At 38.2% G+C, this 23680-nt stretch overlaps 1 protein-coding gene across 3 annotated transcripts in view; it reads left to right on the forward strand.

Annotated features, from left to right (window-relative positions):
• The window catches only part of fmn1 (formin 1), a 376573-nt gene that overhangs the window by 169606 nt on the left and 183287 nt on the right, over positions 1-23680 (forward strand). For all 3 annotated transcript variants that reach the window (XM_060828913.1, XM_060828914.1, XM_060828915.1), the window contains one exon: positions 9451-9601. In XM_060828913.1, coding sequence (XP_060684896.1) covers positions 9451-9601 — 151 coding nt within the window. The remainder of the gene's footprint in view (positions 1-9450; positions 9602-23680) is intronic.

Below are 23680 nucleotides of genomic sequence, written 5' to 3' on the forward strand. Positions count from 1 at the left end.
AATGCAGATTTAATGTTTGGGTCCAGTGACCCTTTTCAGAGGATCATGGCACCTGAAACATTAATTCTGTTTTCTCCCCACAGATGCTGTCTGACCTGCTGAGTTTTTCCAGTAATCTCTAATTGGTTTCCCATTTTAAGTTTTAAGTTAAATTTTGTAACATAACAGAATCATGATTTGTGTACAGATGATTTTCTCTTTTCTTTCGTAGCTAAACAGCATAGACAGCAATATATTACTTGCTTTCTTTCTCCAAATATAGAGGAGGTGGGACATTTGAGTTCTGACTGGGGACACAATATTAGCTTTGTTGGGAATAAAAAAGGAATAATGTACTGCGGATGCTGTAAATAGTCATAGTATCATACAGCATGGAAACAGACCCTTCGATCCAACTAGTCCATGCCAACCATGTTCTCAAACTAAACTAATCCCACTTGCTAATCTTAAATAAAAACTCGGTGCTGCAAGTACTCATCAGGTCAACAATATTTGTGGAGAAAAAGTTAAAAATCACACAACACCATGTTATAGTCCAACAGGTTTAATTGGAAGCACACTAGCTTTCAGAGTGACGCTCCTTCATCACTATCACCTGATGAAGGGGCAGCGCTCTGAAAGCTAGTGTGCTTCCAATTAAACCTGTTGGACTATAACCTGGTGTTGTGTGATTTTTAACTTTGTACACCCCAGTCCAACACCGGCATCTCCAAATCATGTGGAGAAAAAGACAGCGAGAGACAGAATCTCTCTCCATAGACCTGCATTTTTGGTTTTATTCCTTTGACGCGGTTGAATGATTGTGTGAGTAAAGGATAAGGGACCAAGATAAATACTTCCTGCTGTCTCATTGATAACTCGTGGACTGGTTTAGCTGCACAAATATTAGGATATTGTAGAGGGATAACACACGTTTCATAAATGTGAATTGGCTATAATGTGATTCACGAATTGTGGACTGTTTGCAACCTTTATACTGAACGGATAGAGTGATGTTCTAGAGAGTGATTTTTTTATAGCACAAGGTTGCAGAGGAAGGCAATCATTGTGATATACCAGCCATCCTGTACCTGTAACTGCCCCAGAGTTAAATGGTTAGCAAAATACTTCTTGGGCAACTTTTTCTTTGCTGGAAACTTACAATTGAGTAAAATACAATGGAATATAATTGGAACGGTTTAGCTGTCTGTTCAGTTGTTCATAGGTCTTGTACCCTTCAAAAGTTACTTTAAAAAGTACTTGTCTGAAATGTTATGTTGGTAATCTGATTTTCATGAAGAGTAAGCTATTAATCACTGCTGAGCGGCTGTGTTGGTCTGAAATCAGATAAGCTACAAAGTAAGAGTTTTAGTTTAGCTGATTAGTAAATTGCTGCCTTTTTATTCTAAATTAATCACAATGTGCCAACAGCAGGAGATGCAGATACGGAAGCAGTAATTATATTTGAGTGTATAATGATCCCACCCAATCCTCCTTACTTTTACGAACATGACATGCATTTTTTAAAATTTAATTTTCCTGTGTCAGCATCTCAGTACAGAGTTTAATAATTTTAGGTGTGTATACCAGTGTAATTTGGGTACAATTTGTACAGAACATACCACAGTACAATTATTCCCTTTCAACAAAAAGTTCTTCTCCGTTCAAAAATGGTTACATAAGTTCAATACTAAGGAATAGATTATATGAACTAATATTCGGTGTCATTTGTATTCAATAAAATTTGAAGATAGTCAATACTTTTAAGGTCTGATCTCTACATAATGTAATCTCATCTGGGTATGCAAATTGCAACCATTAACAGCAAAGAAGATTGATTTATTAAGTGGGAAAATAGCTGTATCCTGTCTGAGGAGTTTAGAAAGACAATTTTGCATTCAGTCTACCATTAGTCCACTGAAGGTGTTGTCACTGATTGCATACCTTCCAATGAACATTTAACAATTGAACTTTTAATGCAACATTAACATTTTAGATGAAAGACAATTCGATCAACTACAATATAGAAACTGCTGTCATAGAATCATAGAGATGTACAGCATGGAAACAGACCCTTCGGTCCAACCCGTCCATGTCAACCAGATATCCCAACCCAATCTAGTCCCACCTGCCAGCACCCGGCCCATATCCCTCCAAACCCTTCCTATTCATATACCCATCCAAATACCTCTTAAATATTGCAATTGTACCAGCCTCCACCACATCCTCTAGCAGCTCATTCCATACACATACCACCCTCTGCGTGAAAAAGTTGCCCCTTAGGTCTCTTTTATATCTTTCCCCTCTCACCCTAAATCTATGCCCTCTAGTTCTGGACTCCCCAATCCCAGAGAAAAGACTTTGCCTATTTATCCTATCCATGCCCCTCATAATTTTGTAAACCTCTATAAGGTCACCCCTCAACCTCCAACGCTCCAGGGAAAACAGCCCCAGCCTGTTCAGCCTCTCCCTATAGCTCAAATCCTCCAACCCTGGCAACAGCTTTGTAAACCTTTTCTGAACCTTTCAAGTTTCACAACATCTTTCCAAAAGGAAGGAGACCAGAAGTCCTTGTCATGAGTTTACATCATTATCTGTAATACACAGCAGACCACTTAAAATACACTTCTTCAAGGATAGGATATTTTAAAATATAAAAGCAAATTACTGCGGATGCTGGAATCTGAAACCAAAAGAGAAAATGCTGGAAAATCTCAGCAGGTCTGGCAGCATCTGTAGGGAGAGAAAATAGCTGACGTTCCGAGTCTTAACTGACCCTTTTTAAAACTATGTTCTGTTTCACTTGAAAAAAAGACCTTTATCTTATTTATTTGGAAACCAGGATTTTATCCTAGTTTGGTTACCACAAAACATATACTAATCTTGCTATTAGCATATTAACAGGTGCCAGAAGCATGAGTTACATATGGGAATTTTGAAGAAAGAAACATTTAATGCTATTGCAGCATATATTAATGGCAAAAAATGTGTTTAGCAATTGCTGTATGGTTGGAGCTCCCCTAATCATAAAATAACCATTGGGTGGTATAAAAAACTGCATAGCCCAAGGTCCAAGTTACAAAAGGACCCTGGGCTATAAGAATAAACTACTTAACAAATAATTACAATTTATAAACCTCAGCTAACTAAAATAGATTCAGCCAATAGGGTAGGTGCATTCACATATATTTGATATGTTTTTGCTATGAACTTAATGAATAGCTAATAATATTGACCATTATTTTAATCTGTTTGGGAAGAGATTGCAACAAATATGATGTTAAGTTGAATTATTTTGCTTTTTTTTGTTTCATACAAAATTTGGATTGCAAAGATTCTGGTCAGCACTAATGTTTATGACAAAGGCAGAGAAATGAAGCAAGGCCTGTTCTTGCCTGATTCATGTTTTAGTTTGCCTCCAGTCTTGGTTGCATTCTACTTAAAATAATCCATATGATTTTCTGTGGTTTACCACAGGATTGCTTTTCGCTTAATATGCCATAAAAACATGTTACCTCAGGTCGCCCGACAATGCTTCAGCCCACCCAGCCCTCCCTCCCTCCCTCCACTTCTGGATCCGCACTCAAGATGTATCCATGGCTCCACAGGCACCAGTCTGCATTAGAGCAGGAAACCTCACCCTGAACTTAGACTTCTCATTGAGTCAAGAATGGAGTTCAGCAACAGTTACTACCCAGCACTTACACTTACAGCCTTACAGATCTTTATGACCTTTGTAAATTGAATGAATGCATGATGACAGGCTTGTTGCCAACTATCAGTTCATCCTATACATCAGTAAGTGACCTTGCAATACGCAGCTGGATTGTGTTAAAATGATTTGTTTTCTAAATTCTTTTGAAGATGCCAAAGTGTTAGCGGATTCAGTTGAAACACCAATCCCGATGTGTGTTTTGACAGAGTTTGAGCTTATATGGAAACAATGAAAGATATTTCAGGTCTTTGTAGTGGACAGCCAGAAACATGTAGCCTGTTAGCAGATAACAATGTGCGGTATGCCCAATGTGGTATCTAAATGTGCACTGTGTTATAGGAGTGCGCTGTAGCTGTTATATTCATGTTGATCAGTTTTCACACCTGAGGTTACTATACAAGTTTGCCTTTGATTTCCAGCATCTGCAAGGTATCTTGTATTCTGTGATATGGCAGTTTGGTAATTAAAATCAATATTCCCAACTAACAAAATAAATATCATTTTATTTACATGTGTACTTCCATGTAAGTGTGATGGATTTACTTATGTTTGTCATTCTTCTCTTATTCATTCGTGAATGTGGACATCACTCAAGCCAGCACTTATTGTCCATCCCTAATTACCCAGAGAGCAGTTTAGAGTCAGTCATATTGCTGTGAGAGTCACATGTCAGAGACCAGGTAAAAGTGGCAGTTTGCTTCCCCGAAGGATCAAGTGGGTTTTTCCAACAATCAACAAGTTTCATAGTTATCATTAGACTCTTAATTCCAGTTTTGTTACTGAATTCAAATTCCACTAACTGCTATGGCAAGATTTAAACCTAGGTCCCAGGACATTGCGTGGGTCTCTGGATTAATAGTTCAGTGATAATACCACTGGGCTGCCACCTCCCTGTTGTGCTGAATTTCCAAATGCAATTTTGATACAGGTTTATAATTAATTAGCCACAACTGGGGTCTCGAACATTTCGATGCCACCACCTCAGAGATGTGGAAGATGCTAGCAAAAGCAGTTACTGTATTTACTCGCATAATTGTTGAGTTTTTAAGACCAAATTTTCCATCAAAAAGGAGGTGTTGACTTATAGACCAGTAATATTTGCAATGGGTTGAAAATGTTTTGTGTCAGGACTGATGGAATATGTGTGACTTAATTGCTGCCATTTTGGAGCATCCCATCCCATCCTACTCCTTGAGACTATCCCCTGCTCACCAATTACTTGGCTGGCTTTCCCACTCACTAACTCCCTGCCAGATTTCTTGCCAATTTCCTGTCCAACATTCACTGCATTGTTTCATATACCAATAGCCATAAGTTGAATTAAGTAGCAAAAGATCTTCTGAGACCTGCAAGAGTTTTTTTGAAAATTATAGCTTAACAAACATTAGCTTCCATCTTTCCCATCTGGGCCTTTTGCTTGTCCTGAAGCTAGCCCCACTGGGGAGGAACTGAACTCTTAAATACGAAGTAATGAATATTACCTGCTCGCAGTTAAATTTGGAGTTGTTCTGTTTAAGACTTGAGCCTTAAAGGAACCTGGCTTTCTAATGCTAGCATACTTCCCTGACTGACTCCGTCATCTATCTGTTTGAATTTCTCTCTCATGTCTCATCTTGCTGATTTCCTTCTCTATGACTCTATGGTGGGTTAAGCCAGGAAGTTGCAAATGAAAGAATTGGGTGGGGATGCAGGAAGTGAGTGAGAGTTTGTGAGGGGGGACGAAGTGATCTCCGGAAATGTTGTGAGATTGTGGGTTAGTTGAGTGTTTGAAATTTTTGGCCAAAATTCAGGGGTCAACTTATACACGACCTTAACTATTACTATAACACTGTGTTAATAACTGCTTCAAAAATGAGTTTGATAATTATCTGAGTAGAATCAGAGAGTCATAAAGATATACAGCATGGAAACAGACCCTTTGGTCCAACCCATCCATGCTGACCAGATATCCCAACCCAATCTAGTCCCACCTGCCAGCACCTGGCCGATATCCCTCCAAACCCTTCCTATTCATATACCAATCCAAATGCCTCTTAAATGTTGCAATTGTTCTAGCCTCCATAACTTCCTCGGGCAGCTCATTCCATACATTTACCACCGTCTGTGTGAAAAAGTTGCCCCTTAGGTCTCTTTTATATCTTTTCCCTCTCACCCTAAACCTATGCCCTCTAGTTCTGGACTGCCTGACCCCAGGGAAAAGACTTTGCCTATTCACTCTATCCATGCCCCTCATAATTTTGTAAACCTCTATAAGGTCACCCCTCAGCCTCCAATGCTCCAGGGAAAACAGCCCAGCCTTTTTCTGTTACATAAGATTAATTACAGTGTGGAAACAGGCCTTTCGGTCCAACAAGTCCACACCAACCCTCCAAAGAGCAACCTACCCAGACCCATCCCCCTGCACCTGACTCTACAGGCAATTTAGCTTGGCCAATTCATCTAACCTGCACATTTTTGGACTGTGGGAGGAAACTGGAGCACCCAGAGGAAACCCATGCAGACACAGGGAGAATGTGCAAACTCCACACAGACATTTGCCTGAGGTGGAAATTGAACCTGGATCTCTGGCGCTGTGAGGCGGCAGTGCTAACCACTGTGCCACCGTGCCGCCCAACTGTTCAACCTCGCCCTATAGCTCAAATCCTCCAACCCTGGCAACATCCTTGTAAACCTTTTCTGAACCCTTTCAAGTTTCACAACATCTTTCCGATAGGAAGGAGACCAGATTTGCACGCAATATTCCAACAGTGGCCTAAACAATGTCCTGTACAGCCACAACATGACTGCCCAACTCCTATACTCAATACTCTGACCAAGAAAAGAAAGCATACCAAATGCCTTCTTCACTATCCTATCTAGCTGCGACTCCACTTTCAAGGAGCTATGAACCTGTACTCCAAGGTCTCTCTGTTCAGCAAACACTCCCTAGGACCTTACCATTAAATGTATAAGTCCTGCTAAGATTTGCTTTCCCAAAATGCAGCACCTCGCATTTATCTGAATTAAACTCCATCTGCCACTTCTCAGCCCATTGACCCATCTGGTTAAGATCCTATTGTAACCCTCTTCGCTGTCCACTACACCTCAAATTTTGGTGTCATCTGCAAAATTCGAGGTGTAGTAGACAGCAGATGAGTAACAATGTTGATTTGATAAATATCTGATTAAACAATGAAATTGGAAGTTAGGTAAAAAAAAATGGAAAAATGTTCCAAGATTCCAGATCCTGTTGGAGCTGGAGGATAAGGTAGGGCTGATAGATTAGCATGGGGTGCAGCAAATGAGGATTAATTAGTGAGGATGTATGAGCTCATAACTATTCTGAAAAAATATTGATTTTTCTTTCAGAGTGTGGTGTTATTCTAAAAATCATTCAGTTGGAAAGAAGTAGATGAAAGTTGATCTTCAAAGGATTAGTTAATTGTCAATTGGAAAGACCAGGCTCAATGTTGTTGAAATAAGTTTTACATTCTGAGGGGAGAGGGATGTCAGAAGGTTGAAGGCTAAGGCTGATTTTCAGAGAAGACCCCCCCCCCCCCCCGACCATTGACCCCACCCGTGCTGCAATTTGCACCCAGATTGAGGAAATTGGAGGGTTCCCCAACCCCATGCAGGCAAACCTGAATTACTATTCAGGAAACTAGTTTCCTCTCTCGCTCGCTAATTGGGGAGGTAGCAACTTGAGCTGGCAGTTTATTGATCAACTTAACTGCTGTTAGGTTGAGAAAGTCGCACATGAGTCTTCTCTGCCATATTTATTAAGGAAGTGGAAAGAACAGATAAATATTTCTCTGGGGCCAAGTCACTCCATTATTTCTCCTTTTAACCATTTTCCTCACTACCTCCAGGAGGGGAAAATCACTTTCCTGGTACTTATTTTGATTTGGATTAAACCGCACATTTTAATTCTCATTGATATGTAATTGACAGGCGACTCTGGCCTCAATCCCTTTTAATGTTAATATTTTTGATCAGACTTTGTGCACTACTTGACCGTCTTTCATTCTGATTTCTTTCTCTCTGTCTTTCTCTCTCTCACTCTCTCTCTCAGTCTCACTCACATAATCAAAGTTGTGATTGCATCGTTATGTGGTGACAGAAGTTGGCACTATGTCCTCTGCTTCAATACTAGTGCTGAATTTCTTTTCAAATTGCTCAAGCAACACTGTTTTTAGGCAGTTTTCCCCAAATCTCAAAATTGCAGCCCTCCTCAGCCTGACCATGTAAAAGAAGCTACAAAAATAGAAGTTGCTGGAGAAGAACAGTAGGTCTAGCAGCATCTATGAAGAAAAATCAGCATTAACGTTTCAGGTCCTTTCCTCAGTTCTGAAATGCTAACTCTGTTTTTTTCTTCACAGACACTGCCAGACCAGCTGAGGTTTTCCAGCAACTTCTTGTTTTGTTCCTGAATTACAACATCTGCAGTTCTTTCAGTTTTTATTTTGTAAAAAAGTTCACTGTCTTAAACATAGCAACTCTTGTATTTCTCTTGGTTGTTATTATTATACATATTTACAGACATTTTCCCTTTAAAATGCAAACTGTCCTTAACTTGTGATAAAATTCTCCTCTTTATTGAGCTTTTCAGAATTACAGAGGTATTTCTGTCCTGTTGCTTGACAAGTTTAAATCTGTATAAAAACCGAAAGCACTGCAGATGCTCTTAATCAGAAACAAAAACAACAGTTGCTGGGAAAGCGCAGCAGGTCTGGCAGCATCTGTGGTGAGAAATCAGAGTTAACGTTTCGGGTCGAGTGAGGAAGGGTTACTCAAATCGAAACACTAAGTCTGATTTCTCTGCACAGATGCTGCCAGACCTGCTGAGCTTTTCCAGGCATTTCTGTTTTTGAAGTTTAAATTTATGTTCTGCAAAGCAAAATTTAAAATAGCCAAGCATTGCCTCTTTGTAGGTAACTGGGGATAGCAAAGGGCACAATCCCTGAATGATGGAACCCTCTTCAATATTGAGTGTCGTTTCCATGGAGAAAGTGAGGACTGCAGATGCTGGAGATCAGAGCTGAAAATGTGTTGCTAGAAAAGTGCAGCAGGTCAGGCAGCATCCAAGGAGCAGGAGAATCGACATTTCGGGCATGAGCCCGAAGAAGGGCTGAAGAAGGGCTTATGCTTGAAACGTCGATTCTGCTGCTCCTTGGATGCTGCCTGACCTGCTGCGCTTTTCCAGCAACACATTTTCAGCTCTGTCATTTCCACGGAACTTGCAAGTTGCATAATACTGTTGGCAAGTAAGAGTGGTACCTCTGGGAAGTAACAGCAGCCCAAAGGGAAACAGGCAGGATGCACATAGGGTGGAGTGTGATCAAACTGGGAAGGGTGTCAAACATGTTTTGAGCTTCTCTTCTAAATATACAAAGGGTTGATTTGTTTCATGCAAGAGTACTGCTTGTTTGTGTTTTGAGCTTAACGTTTATGGTGGGCGAGGCAATTCCAAAAGATGAGTGTGTTGTTCCTGACTCTTGTATTGGAAGCCTTTGGGGCTGTTTCACCCATGAGAAAATGGTGATGCTTCACTGTTTATCCAATTTATTGAAATTGCTGCAAGGTTCCTCATTACGTGTTTCTTTACAAACCTAAAGCACAGATTATTTACAGATTTTGTGCTGCTGCTCAAAAATTATTTGATTTAGACTTTAAATTATGTTTACAAAGTCTTTGTGTTGAATCAATATGACTACCTTCTAAGTTAGTTGCTGTGGAAATGCAATGGCTGAAGTTATGAATTATCTTATAATTTCCAGAGATGGCAATATCTCAACCATCTGGGAATCACTGGAAGAACCTCATATCCAAGATGCTGAAGAATTTGAAGAACTCTTCTCCAAACCAGCAGTGAAAGAAGTGAAGAAGCCTTTGTCAGACAGCTACCAGAAGACAAATAAGACAAAAAAGGTTAGAGTTAATTGAATGTTGAATATATTTATTACCAGGTATAGAATTAATTTTACCGTGGATTTTTGCCTACAGAAACTGTAGGATATCTTCAAATTAGCCTATGCCAAACAACGGTTGACATTTTGAAATTGGACAGGATAATCTTCACGATTCTAGTGTGTGATGATATTGTGTGATATTAGATCTCAGCCACATTTCTCTCAGTTTCTGGCCTAATATTGCACAGTGAGATTTTACCTCTCAGCATTTTAATATTTAAATGTACATTTTTGGGTGAAATTTCATGTTACTTGCTGTTGTCACATTAGTCCATAGAACTCTTGGTCACATGGGAGTACTGCTAAGTATCAGTATATCAGAAATTAGATGCAGAAAATAAGTGCCATTTTACTCTGTTTGAATAGTGTATGTTACTTCCTCCCCCAGCTCAGAAGATTAACCTCTACTGAGCCAGTGTAGATTTTACATTTCCTCACATCCTGTGGTCTCCCTTCTGTCAATAAAAACCAATATATGCAAATTTGATTTTATTTTTATTACAGGCCTGTGTTCTCTAGAAACCAGTTTAAAATGAGGGAATTAATTTCAAAAAAATAATTTGACAGCTCGCAGAGAAATGAAGAGGTCAACATTTTGGCTAGATGTTAGACCTAACTTGATTGCTAAATTATATTTTTCTTACTCTTCTGATTTGTAAACAAATACAAGTAATCATACTTAATGCTTTAGAAAGTGTGTTGGAGAAATCTGGATTATATACATCAAGTGATTTGTGCTTCTGTTGGCTATAATGGGATTTTAAAGTAAAAGCCAAGAAAAATCCTTTATCTTTGTGTAGTTAATGTATTAGCCAGCTCACCATCTTGAATTCTGTGTAAGTGAATAGGAAATTCCGGTGCAACTACAAATTTCAATTCACTTTTAAACAAAGACAAAAGTAGTAATGTTTTAACGATCCACAATTACAGTTCAGTAACATCTGCACTTTTAAAAAGGTTGTGATTTTGAAGTATAAAGAGGAGTATTGCATTGCATGTAGGATTTCATTAAATAAATCAAAGGCAGCATTTTATGTTTAGCAGATGTAACTAATTCAGTGCATAAGGTTTTAAATTTGATCAAGATGAATCTTATTGTCTCATCTTGGATTGTGATGATATGACTGTAAGTTTACTTTAATTTAAATGCAGATGAGTAAGGGTAGAAGTTACATAGAATCAGGAGAGCAGGAACGATGAAGTGGAATGAAAATAGGTCCATTTTGGTCCACAGCTGAAAATGTGTCGCTGGAAAAGCGCAGCAGGTCAGGCAGCATCCAAGGAACAGGAGATTCGACGTTTCGGGCATAAGCCCTTCTTCAGCTTATGCCTGAAACATCAAATCTTCTGTTCCTTGGATGCTGCCTGACCTGCTGCACTTTTCCAGCAACACATTTTCAGCTCTGATCTCTAGCATCTGCAGTCCTCAGTTTCTCCTCGAAGATTTCCATTTTGGTCCACAGTTGACCTCAATTTAACCAAGAACGAGGGCATAATTTAAACATTTGGGACCAGTATCAACATTTTAAATGTTACATATAGGCCATTATGTACTATGACAGAGGTGCATATCAGAGTGGGTGACATCCAGACTGGACTAGATATGAAAAACAATCTAATTCAGCAGTTTAATTCTTTACACAGATCCACTTGGAGCCCCATAGCTCAAATGCAGAGTTATACAGCTGCCAGTTACACATTTTTTGAAAGTCTAAAGACCATGGACAGATTTTTTGGAGGAATTCACATCCTAAGTAAACATTGTTTGTCAATCTCATGAGGCTTCGTCTTATATGCTGTTATCAGGAAATTGAAGGAGCACCATAGGGAACTCAAGGAGCACTCAATAAGAGACACAATAGCACCTACTATGAAATGTCTGACTTTGATTCCTTCATGTCATGCCCGAAATAGGAGAAGTGCACTGTCTCCCTCTGGTTCCTCTACTCCAGTGGTCACAACATAAATTTAAACACTTCACCCAGCTACCAAAATATTCATTGATCTACTTTATCTATTTAGAATTTAAAAATCATCAACAAAGTTCCTCTAATAAGTAACAAAATTATTAATTTTATTATGAAAGTGAGACTTGCTTTGCAAAGATATTAAACTAATTTACAGAGTTTCAAAGATGGAAATGTCACTATCCACCCTCTTAAATTGTCACTCAGACAAAAAGGAAAATGGATTTCTCTGTAGAAAATCATTGTGAGAAAAGTGAATAGTTTAACCAATAATTGTTAGTTCATGAAAGCAAAACAGTAAGGGCATGGAATGTTCAAAAGGCTATTGGACTGGTGTTCTGGCATGAGTGGACATGTCATTGGACTATTAGAGTTGGCTTTCCGATCCCACTGAAATGACTTGACTGAAACTCCAGGTTTAACCCCACCCCAAAGAGGAGGATAAGCAAGTGCAGGTATGTCTTGTTCTAAGAATAGAAGAGTATGACGAATGTGATAGAACAAGGGAGAAGTAAACCAAGGCAATTTCTAGATTGAGTCTCCCGATATCTGGTTAACTAGCGCTGATCTATTAGAAAGGTTCAGCACCATACTTTCACATCTATATATAGAACAAGGGAACTTAATAAGGCTGCTCACAGAATTTAAAGGAGACTGTAGAAAGAAACCAGGGTGTACGACCTATGCCAAACATGACGTGGATGTAGGAGAATCTGCTCCTGTAAAACAGCATCATTATCATTTAGGCCAGGGAAAGTGGCCCAAGATGAAAGCACAAATGCAAACCCACCGAATTGAAGTCAGTCAAAGAAACCGGTATTCTGCAGTTGTATTAGTGCCTAAGGCTGATGATTCAATTTGGAGTATCAATCAAGTAATTTACTTCAAACCTTTTAATTCCTCCATATGGGCCACTGAACCATCCTGCCTATGATTCATCAAGTGAATGTTTGGGTCTTGATGCCCATTCCTTCATGATTGTGAAGAAATGTTCTCAGTTGTCTCTGAGCTACTTGGCAGCTTCTCCTGACCTGTTCCCATAACTTGGACATAAAATCTTGTTTTTTCAGGTGATCTTTTATCTCACATTTATAAACTAATTCAGAAAGGCTGAAACTGGTCGATTCATTTGGTGAATGTCAGCTAACAAGCAGCAAAGAAAGTGCTTTGTTCAAATCATTTGCTTATTCACAACAGTATTCCCTGATCAATAACTTTGAAGGCTTAATGATACTGTTCTCAAGTCACTTTCCCTGGATTAAATGATAAGGATGCTGTTTTGTAGGAGAGGATTCTCCTACAACCACATCATGGTTGGCAAAGGTTGTACACTTATGGGCAGTACGGTGATTCAGTAGTTCGCACTGCTACCTCACAGCGCCAGGGACCCACGTTAGATTCCTGCCTCGGGCAACTGTCTGTGTGGAGTTTGAACATTCTCCCCATGTTTGCATGAGTTTCCTCTGGGTGCTTTGGTTTCCTCCCACAATCCAGAAATGTGCAGATCAGGTGAATTGGCCATGCTAGATTGCCCATATTGTTAGGTGTAAATATAGGGTAGGGGAATGGGTCTGGGTGGGTTACACTTTGAAGGGTTGGTGTGGACTTGTTGGGCCAAATGGCCTATTTCCATACTGTAAGGAATCTAATCTGTAGCTGGTATGCTAAAGATTTTAATTGTGTCTTATTTAGATTACTTGTCGTTTCTTGAACGATTTTAGACATAAAATTGGAACCTTGATCTAATGGGATGTCTATTGGTAATCCATGCTGAGTGATGAAGTGAGTTAGCTTTTCTACCACCACCTTAGCAGTAATTATTCTCAAAGGAATGACACCTGGCAAGGATGTGTTGGTGTCCACGTTTGTTTTCAGTAAAGCTTCACTCAGTCTATTAACGCCTCACTAAATAGTTCCCTGAAAACTACTATGGAAGTTGTTCATAGATTGTGCTGCACATACCTGGCCATGTATGGCACATCTTTCACTACTGCACCACATTGAAATCCTGGCCTAATAGAAATGTTGAATCACACATGTTTGGGTCTTCCAGGTTCCTAAATGTCCTGCCATCAGAATTTTATGAGCTGGCCTTAATATTTCTTGATAACATTTGGGCAGCACCATTATCTGGTGAGCTTTTGCCTACAGGTCTGTGAGGATGTCTCTACTTGCTCTTCACATCCCTTTTTTTAATGTAGCAGCATTGCAGAACTCCTTTGTTTTCAGTTTCAGTTTGAGCTGAATCTGGTATTTAGTGGATCAGCTAGCTGAGCCTTGACGAGAGGCTTAGTGAACTTCTCTTCAGGTTTATCCAAATTCCTGAAGAATGGTTCAGACAGCCAAATATCTGCCAATGGGGGCAATTTGTCCTTGGCCTGACTTGGCTTTCTGTGACCAGGAGAGATGCTACTGCCTTGAAATTTTAGGCCGATGATGGTTGCAATTATTTCAGCCCTTGTCTTTTGTGTAAAGTGCTGAACTCCCACAACATTGAGGTTGGAACCTTCACTGAGCCTTTTCTCCTGTTAATTGTTTAACTGTTTGCAACTGATCACAATTGAATGTGACAGAACTGCAAGGTCTGAGAGTGGTGGCATTGCTTAGCTCTATTTATCATATGCTGCTCCCACGGTTTGAAATGCCATTAATCTTGTGTTACAACTTCAACAGGTTGACACCTTATTTTTAGATATGCTTAGGTATGCCCTCCTGCACTCATCTTTGAAAATGGATTGAACTGATGACTTGACAGTAATTGTAGGCTGGGGATTTTCTGGGACACAAGTTTACATACTGTGGTTAAATACAATACTGCCAGGAGTGCCTCATGAATGCCCAGTTTTCAATTGCTGGACCTATTCAGAATTTATCCTACTGTGGCACAGTGACAGTGCTACATAACACAATGTGAAGATTCTCATTGTGAAGACGATAAGCACTGATCCATGGCTGCTCCTACCAGTACTGGCAGGGACATATGCATCAATGACAGATATATTGGTGAAGGTGAGGTTGAGTAGGATTTTTCCTCTTTTTGGCTCCCACAGCACACTGATGTCATCATGTTTCTTGTTGTTTAACACAAGTGGCTCTTCTCTTAAGAATCAATGGTGGTTAATCTTCTCCCATTACTAGTTAGATAGGCCCTTAAATACAGCATAGAAAGGAGGATTGGGAGCTCTTGTGTAGAGTGACAGTGTCCCTACTTTGGTGCCAGGAGTTTAAATCCTATGTTTAAATCCCACTCCAGAAGTATATCGTAACATCTCTGAACAGGTTGATTAACAATAAATGGGAAGGAGGGTGGTGGCAACAATCTAGCCCAACTACAATTTATGAAGCCCCATATGTTAGAAAGCAAGATTTTGTAGGATGTCCAGCTAGGGGGTCACCCGGTTGCATTCCTTTTGGATATTTCTGAAGCAGTTTGATACAGCTTATTGTCTTGCTAGGCCACTTCAGTGGGGATTATAAGAATCGAGCACATTACTGTTGGTCTGGAATCATTGGCCAGATCAGGTGGTTTTCCTTCCCGAAAGGTTAGTAGGAGTGTTTTTGGCAACAGTGCTTTATGATCATCACTAGTGATATAAACTTTTAATTCCAGATTTATTAGTTAACTTTTAGTTCAACCAGCCTTCATGGTGGAATTTGAACTCTTGTCCCTAGATATTAGCCTGGATTACTAATTTGGTGACATTACCAAAATGCCACTTCCTTTTCTGAGCAGTGCAGCTTTCCCTATCCCTGTCTATAACAAAATAGCGTATGAAAGTATATTCAATGTTATAACAGTTTGAGTATCCACCTATTCTTTCCACCCAATGAACATATATTTCTACCTTACTAGATCTTGATTGCAGAAAGAAGTTAGTTAGCTGAAGTTAGCTACAGATACTTCACATAAAAAAAATGCTTTCGAGACTTGTCTCGAAGTGGCTTGTTTCTCAGTATGAAGCGCTGCTGGCTTGAGTCTGCTGTTGGGCTGCCTGCTTCCACCGACCTGGTGGTACAGAAAGGAAAGTTACTGATGTATGTTGCCCCTAATAACATTAGTGTCCAACAGAATTTTATCATTATTTTGTTTTAGTCCTAATTTGGTGGCCCCATTGATGAGCAGGTTGGCTGGTCTGAGGACAACTTGAAGGCTCTGGAAGACAGAAATCATTATGACAAAAAAGCTATGACTAATGTTGCTTTTCAGTTTTCCTTCATTCCATTGACTGTAGAGCTGTAGTCTATATTTCAGAAGAGGTAAACAGACAGGCTGATCTCGAGAAGCCTCTTAAGACCTTGGAAGTTGCTATTTAGTTTGTTGCTTTCCACAGGGAAGGTCAAATACCTGTGATAATCTCAGATACCAGAAGGAACAGCTGCATACTTGAGAGACACACCAGTTAGTTGTGATACAGCCTCGAAAAGTAACTTCAGATTTACTGAGTTAATGCCTAGACCAGAGGGAACAAGTATCACTGGTGGTAAATTAGAGAGGGGGTTCAGAGCAGAGGATGATATCTATGCATGTTTTGAGTTGAAATATCTGCAATTTATCATTAGATTTGTCCTTTCTTCTTCCTTTTTTCCCTTCCTCAATTTTAATCTTAGAAATGACTCGGGAGAGAAACAATGACACAGCTCCTCCTCTTCCTTCATTTGCTTCTCTTTCACCACCTTCTTCCAATGTCTACCACATCACCATAGGTATGATTGGGCTGCAGGAAGAAAATGTAGACAATTAAGTGACATATAATCTCTTGGGGTTGTTGAGATTAACTGAGAAGGAGGGTTGGGGCAACGGTCTAGCCCAACCACAATTTATGAAGCTCCATATGTTAGAAAGAAAGATTTTGTAGGGTGTCCAGTCAGGGGGGTCATCCAGTTTTATTCCTTTGGGATGTTTTTGAAGCAGTTTGATCCAACTTATTGTCTTGCAAGGCCATTTCAGACAAAGAGGTAGTTGGAGGAGGTAGTTTATGGCATTGTGTTTCTTCAGAGCGGCTGCCAGGGCAATAGCTGCTAATCTTCCACTGATGAGATATTGACAAACTTGCAATCTCCCAGGCAAGGGCTGAGGGATTGTCTCTAAGCTGCATCCTTTAAAGGTGGCTTACTCAGTGAACAGCTGCTATCACATCTCCTCTAGCCACACCTTTAGTTTCTTTGCTAATCACATTGCCACTGCCTCTGACCCACCAATTCTTTTGTCATTTAGTCTCTCCTGCCCTACCTGAATCCTTTCTGTTTTTGTTCCACCATCCCATTCCACTCCTTAACTCATCCAACTCACCTCCTTCACCGTTCACCTGTTTGAAATTTGTTATGGTTCTAGCCTTTTCCAGTTCTGAGAAAAGGTCAGCAGCATAAAAAATGAACTACTTTCTCTCTCTCTCTACAGATATTGCCAGACCTGCAGAGTATTTCCAGCATTCTCATTTCAGTTTCTTTTAATAACTGCAATACTTTGCTTCCCAATGGGTTTACTTTGAGATGATACATGTGAGTTATTGTTGTCAAGCGAGTGAGATAGTACAGGATGCCCTGAGCCACAATGTGTTGTGGAGCTTTATGTACAGAACCTGATATTTTGAGATTGTAGAATATATTGATGTCTAGTGTGGGCAAGGAAAAATGAGAGGACTAAATTTCCTAACCAACCACCATCAATATATTTAACTTTGCCGGAAACTTGGATACTCTGGCTAAATCAAAAATGGAGGTATCGTTTTTAAAGTGTGTGTGCTTTATAGAAAAACATGTAAATATTTTCACAAATTTAATTTGCACACTTGAAATATGTTTCTGTGTGAGCTACTTTAAAATATAACCATAATTATTTCTGAGGAACTATTTGTCATCATTTTTGCACGTCACATTGCACGTTACAAATATGGAAAGAATTCCAGTATATATTTAGTTATGTATCACCGTTAAATTACATTTTCTCTTCTTAATCCATCATCATTGCTTAATTTATGTGTTACTAGACACTGCCAACCACATATTTGAGTGGTTGCAATGCTTTGGCATTACTCCAACTTCTTAACTAGAGGTTAGACGTCGCCTATCAATAGTACTTGTGGAGTTTACAGTGTAGTCTGGTTTCTAAAGTATGCAACTCGTACCTCTGCCTGTCTCTTGATAGCAATGCAATCTTCTGCAAACTTCACTGGATCAATCTTCATGGACTGTGTACAGACAAGTATCAAATATCTGAGTGTTGCTTCCCTTTCTTTACATACTTGAATTATATTATCAGATTGTTGTATATTTTAAACCCTGCTGATTCCACTTAGTAAATACAAGAAATGAATTTAATGGCCTTGTTGCCTGCAATATTATCATTTTTATATGATAATACATGGTTTTCGCAAAACAGTGAGTTAACAACTATGGAATTCTGACTCATTTAAGTAATTCAAACAAATGAACATATAGCAGTTAAAAGTTTTTACCCTTTTAATGGCATTCCTCTTTCATAGTTTGGTGTGAGCTTTCATTAAGTTTTCATATTTAGTTAACTCAGAAAATTTCAAGGTTAGCAACTAAATACAGGAAGGACTGTGAAGGTCAGAATTAAGGACATAAATTCAATGTCACATCAGATACAGAGAGGGAAAAATAATTGGATAATAGAGTTGAAGAAAATAATTAGGAAACATAAGAAGTAAAGTTTTAAAATTTGACATCTTTAAAACCTCCCTAAAAAAAATTCAAAATCTGAATGTATGAGAATCCACACTCCCAAACACTTTCAGTAACAGAGAGGTTCATTTCCTGTGCTTTATAATTAGCATGTCATTAAAAGCATACTTGCGATTTCAGTGGCAAGATTTAACTTCTTGTAGTGAATACTGCACATTTATACAGCAAAATGCTACAGGTTTCCAAGTAAAACAGGGAGACTGAAGAAGAGATGCTATTTTGTGAGACTAGTGTGAGAGCAACACCTCATACATTTTGAATATTTACATTTAATAGTGTTTCTACTTTTTGCCTGAAGTTGGTGCACTGTTTACCCACAGTCAGAGGTATACACTATTTAATATGTCATTATTTTTACAGCAACCTCTAACACAATAAATTAGAAATAATTTAGGATTTTTTTTATCGAGTAAGGAGATGATTGCTTAAAATTGAAGATGTTAATTTAGGGAGGGGATATCATTGGTGGGCAATGATGTTACTTTAAGTTAAATTATATTGAGTTTTAGTTACACAAATTAGCTATTAGAGCACAAAAAGTACCAGTTGAGACTTTTTGAAAATCCAAACGACTTTAAAATGAATTACAGGCTTATCAAGCAAATATATCAGCTTATAATCAATGAGTCCAATTAAGCATGAGTAAATCAAAAAGTCACATTTTGATAACAGGTGAGCTGCATATAAAACCACATAATGTAGGCAAATAAATCTTTCACACCACAATGGCAATTTATAATTTCTTTCACGGTTTCCTTAGTTAATCTATTGGGGATCCACAAAACACCTTCCACTTACACAATCACAGGTACAATTTAATGAGAAAGCTACTGCATCTTGTTTCAGCGGATTATATAAGAGATCTGGTGTAAGTGTGGAAGTCAACGCATGGAGTCTCATTAATTAGTGTACGTGGGCCTCACTGGAAAATAAATCATTTTTATTATAAAGTTTATATTGACCACCTTCTTTAATTGATCAATTGCAGAGCAGGGAGCGTATTCCACTCTCTCCCTACCCCCCCACCCCACCTCTCCTCTCTTCCCGCACACCCCTAAACTTTGATTGGAAACTTGACACAACAAGGTGGCATTCATATGAGGTAGAGATGTGGGACTCCGACAACTTGTACAAATAACTTGTCCCCGCTATCCACACTCTTGATTTTATTTTGACATGTTCAGCAATAAGACATACTCTAGAATAACTTTCCAGGTTGGGTCATGAGTCAATTAAATTTGGGTTTTTTTTATTTTAGTGCCAAAGTGAGATCATTCATATGAGTGAAGCAATTAAATTATTATTTGTACATGAATATTGTAGGTGTATTTATTTTCTGGAACTAATGTCAGTGTTGTTTTCAAATTTGAGGAATGCACATATTGAATTTAAGTATGTTTTGTATGTTGTATTTTTTTTATTAAACATTATGCATATATTGTATACAATGATAATGGGTAGATATTTATCAACAAAGACAAAAGTAGGACTGCAGATACTGGAGATTAGAGTCAAGAATGTGGAGCTGGGAAAGTACAGCAGGTCTGGCAGCATCCAAGGAGCAGGAAAATTGACATTTTGGGCATAAGCCCTTCATAGGGCTTCAACATAGGATATCAACATAGACAGACTTAGTTTCTCGTTTATATCTGTTGTTTCATATTTGATGGTTCTAAAAATAGAATTATCATTCTCAGTTTGTCCTGTTTAGATATAATTGTAATAACTATGCTGTGGAGATATAAGGTATATTAATTGAAGTTACTCTTTAAAAAATTAACTCATGAACATGAATTTGTCTCATATTACATTCCCGTCTTTCCTCTGCTGTATTTGTGCCCCTGCTGCAGTCAGGAACAGAAGAATTCCACACAACTGCGTTAAACATTTCCCAAGTTATGTTGTCAGACATAACTGATGGGATTATAGTGTGGCATGACTAATATGGTTTAACATTTTTTCTCACATTGTGTAACACATTTAATTACCTAAATTCAACTCACTGAGACTCTAACGTAAGTGTTTATTGAAAGGAAGCATGCAAAATGGGCAAATAGTGGAAAATCTATTATAGCATGTAATGAAAGTATGTATACACATAAATTTTGGTATAGCTAGCAGCATTTAAGCATGAGAGGTTTTTTGAATCCCTGTGGGAATCTGTAGGAAGTACTTTGTGTTTGAGTTATGGAAATCATTTTTTTTTCTGGCACTAGGGCTTGTACATAGAAAAATTCCAAGTTAAAGCTCAAGATATAATGGCTCCATTTATTGATGTAGGAATGCAAATCCAAAATTATCAAGCACTACTTTAATATATGTAACAAAAGTTTAAATTTATTAGTCACATTTGATGTACGTTAGCCAAATGATTATCATATCAAAGGCTTTAAAGGTAATAACTTTTCTGTTGTCCTTTTCTTTGGAACAGTTTGAAGTAATTAATAACACATGTTTTTATTTGAGGTCTAATGTAAATTGTGCTCTTTTCAGACGTAATTTTCAAAGGTTAGTTTCACAATGTAAAATAGGGAAGTTAGACATGTCATTGCATTTTGTACTTGGATCTTGGAATGAACCCCCATCCTTATTATGCATACTTTAAAAATGTATTATCGACCAGAGTTTAAAGCTTTTTACGTTGGTTGGTATGGGAAGTGAGATAGAATGAAAAACCACATGAGAAGTATAGTATTTGACATTTATTCTTAAGTTTTATGTTTCAAGATTCATGGCTTCTAAGCAAAGAAAATTAAAATGCTCTATAGTGGTGCAGAATTATCATAATGAAGAAAGCCATGTCAGTACATTAGCTGAAATAATTATGTTTGCACCTTAACGTTTTTTTTAGCTATTTAGTCTAAAAAAGTTATCATTGAATAATCTTAATCTATTTAATGTTATTAAGATGCATTGATAGCCATGCTTTGAATCTGAGGGCAGTTACAAATTCATGTAATAATGGAAAACATTACCTTCTGTTTTGCTAATGATGTGCTTTGCACTGCTACAATAACAAATGTTTAAAATATTTGTTGCAGTACTAAGCGTTACTCCAAGTGTTTTTTTTAACAAACCGTTCAATATCATTTCTGTGTTTATTATTTCTTTCAATGCCAGATTAGGCTATAAAAGACTGTAAACATATTTTCCTGTGTAATTAATACCACTTCAATCCTTCATTGAAAGTAAAGTATGTTAACTTGTGTTTCATTGATTACAGCTTTTTAATCTAAATTATATCTGTGTAATCTCATGGCCTCAAGCGAGGCATATCTAATAGGATAGTGACAACCTAGGCATTTGCCCCAAAATAAGGTCAAACGGAAGGTCATTAAAAGGTGTACAAATTACATACAGTTAAAGACTGCAATTATCTCTTTGAAAACTTATTCTGTTGCCAAGTATGGAAATTCAGCAAGCACATGTGCAGTTTTCAGTGATGACTATTCAAAACTACTTCAGGGTTGCTTTGATGCAAGACTGAACTTATAAGTAAAGGTACTTGATAGTATTTGATATAAAGGTGTACTTTTTCTAAAGTCTGCATCGGCAGCATTTGTGGCTTTCGGTTTTGCAAATTATTGATTCTTATGTCCACCATCTTTTGAAATAAGAATTTCACTTCTGAATTCACTTGGGTGTACATGATATGCTTTCAGCCCATGGTTTTGTTCAGAATTTATTCCTCAATTGCATAAATAGGGACATTTCCAGTAATGCACACATTCCAGAAAGAGTTTTTTTTTCTCAGAAAAAAGAACAATTTCAAGAAATGGATGAATAACTTTGGTCATAGGAACAGCAAAACCAATCTGTCAAGTTACTGTATCGATATTCATCAGGGTCGATGTTCTTATCACTCCTTTTGTTCTCAATTTGTTCAGCCTCCAAATTTCATTCCTGTGTTCAACTTTTTGATTTTGTCTTAATGGACTAATATCTAGCAATGTTTTCTTTTACAATCCACTTCCCAATAAAGATACAGGTGATTAACTGTCTCTATGCTTTATATCAAAAACTGTTCTGCCTGGTACATTGCATTGTGTAATAATGTGTGCTAAAACTTAACCCCTTTCTGCTAATGTCTCCTCACATCACAATCTCTGCTACGAAGACTTTATAGGAACTCTTGTGGATTTCACATGATTGTGCATCCATCAATTTAAATTATAATTGCAATGTTGTGTTATTGAAAAAAGCTAAGGAAGTACAGAGTTTTAGTCCTTACAGTCTTTAAAAAGAATTAGCAAATTAAAGGTTGTTTGACTGGCTGGAGAATGAGTATTCCACCCAGACCCATTGGCCTACTCTATCCCTGTAACCTTGCCTTCCCCATGGCTAGTCCACTTAATCTGCACATCTTTAGATATGGGAGGAAACCCATGCAGACATGGGAAGAACGTGCAGGCACCAGACAGACAGTCGCCTGAAGGTAGAATTGTACCCTGATTTCTGGCGCAGTGGGATAGCACTTAGCCACCATGCCTGCCTTTGCACTCCGACTTCCTGGCCACTGCTCAGCAATTTACAGCAGTGCAGATGAAATGAGGCCCTTAATTGCCACATACTTGGACATTAAGGAGCTCTATAGGCCTATAGTATGAGTACCCTAGTTGGCACCTTAACCAACCCATGTATCATGGGTAATGGTTCAGGGCCAGGGTGGAAGGACATGGGCTGATCATCTGATATATTTTATGTACACACCCCAAGCCACTGACGGAACAAAGAGGCATAAAATTCAGCCCTATGATTCCATTGTTTAAAAATCTGGAAATGGCTGTTAAAAGTGCTAATTATCAACACACCATAAATTTGTAAACGTCACTAACATCCCAGATCCAATTAGAGAATTGCCATGGATTAGTCCTCCAAATGTATGTAATATTTTCAAGCATTTTGTTGTCTGGGTTAGTAAATCTTGTAAACAAAATCATTCTCTTTTTAAGGAAGAGTATCCAGGTCTTGGAAATACTAAAGTACATCATGGATAAGGAACTTCAGTTGAATGGAAAGCTTGGAAAAGCTGAGAGTGAAGTCTCCACAGCAAAAAACAAATGTCTAGTTTATGAAAGATTATTAGAGAGCAAGAGAGTAACTATTTTCTCAGTCAAGTGTATCAGTAACCAGAAGCCGGAGATTGAAAGTAATTGCCTACGGAACAGAAGGGGAAATGGGAAGTAATGTTTTCACACAAAGTTAATAAGATCTGGAAGCAGCTGTAATGTATGGACTTTCCAAAGAGGAAGGGTATTTACTTGATATATACTCAAATAACAAGGAAAAAGACATGGATATGAAATGATATTAGACTTTGAGTGTGATGATAGGTTGAATAGTCTTTAAGGCAGGAAAATCCTATG

Source organism: Hemiscyllium ocellatum, chromosome 8 (genome assembly GCF_020745735.1).
Source record: "Hemiscyllium ocellatum isolate sHemOce1 chromosome 8, sHemOce1.pat.X.cur, whole genome shotgun sequence".
Classification (NCBI taxonomy): domain Eukaryota; kingdom Metazoa; phylum Chordata; class Chondrichthyes; order Orectolobiformes; family Hemiscylliidae; genus Hemiscyllium; species Hemiscyllium ocellatum.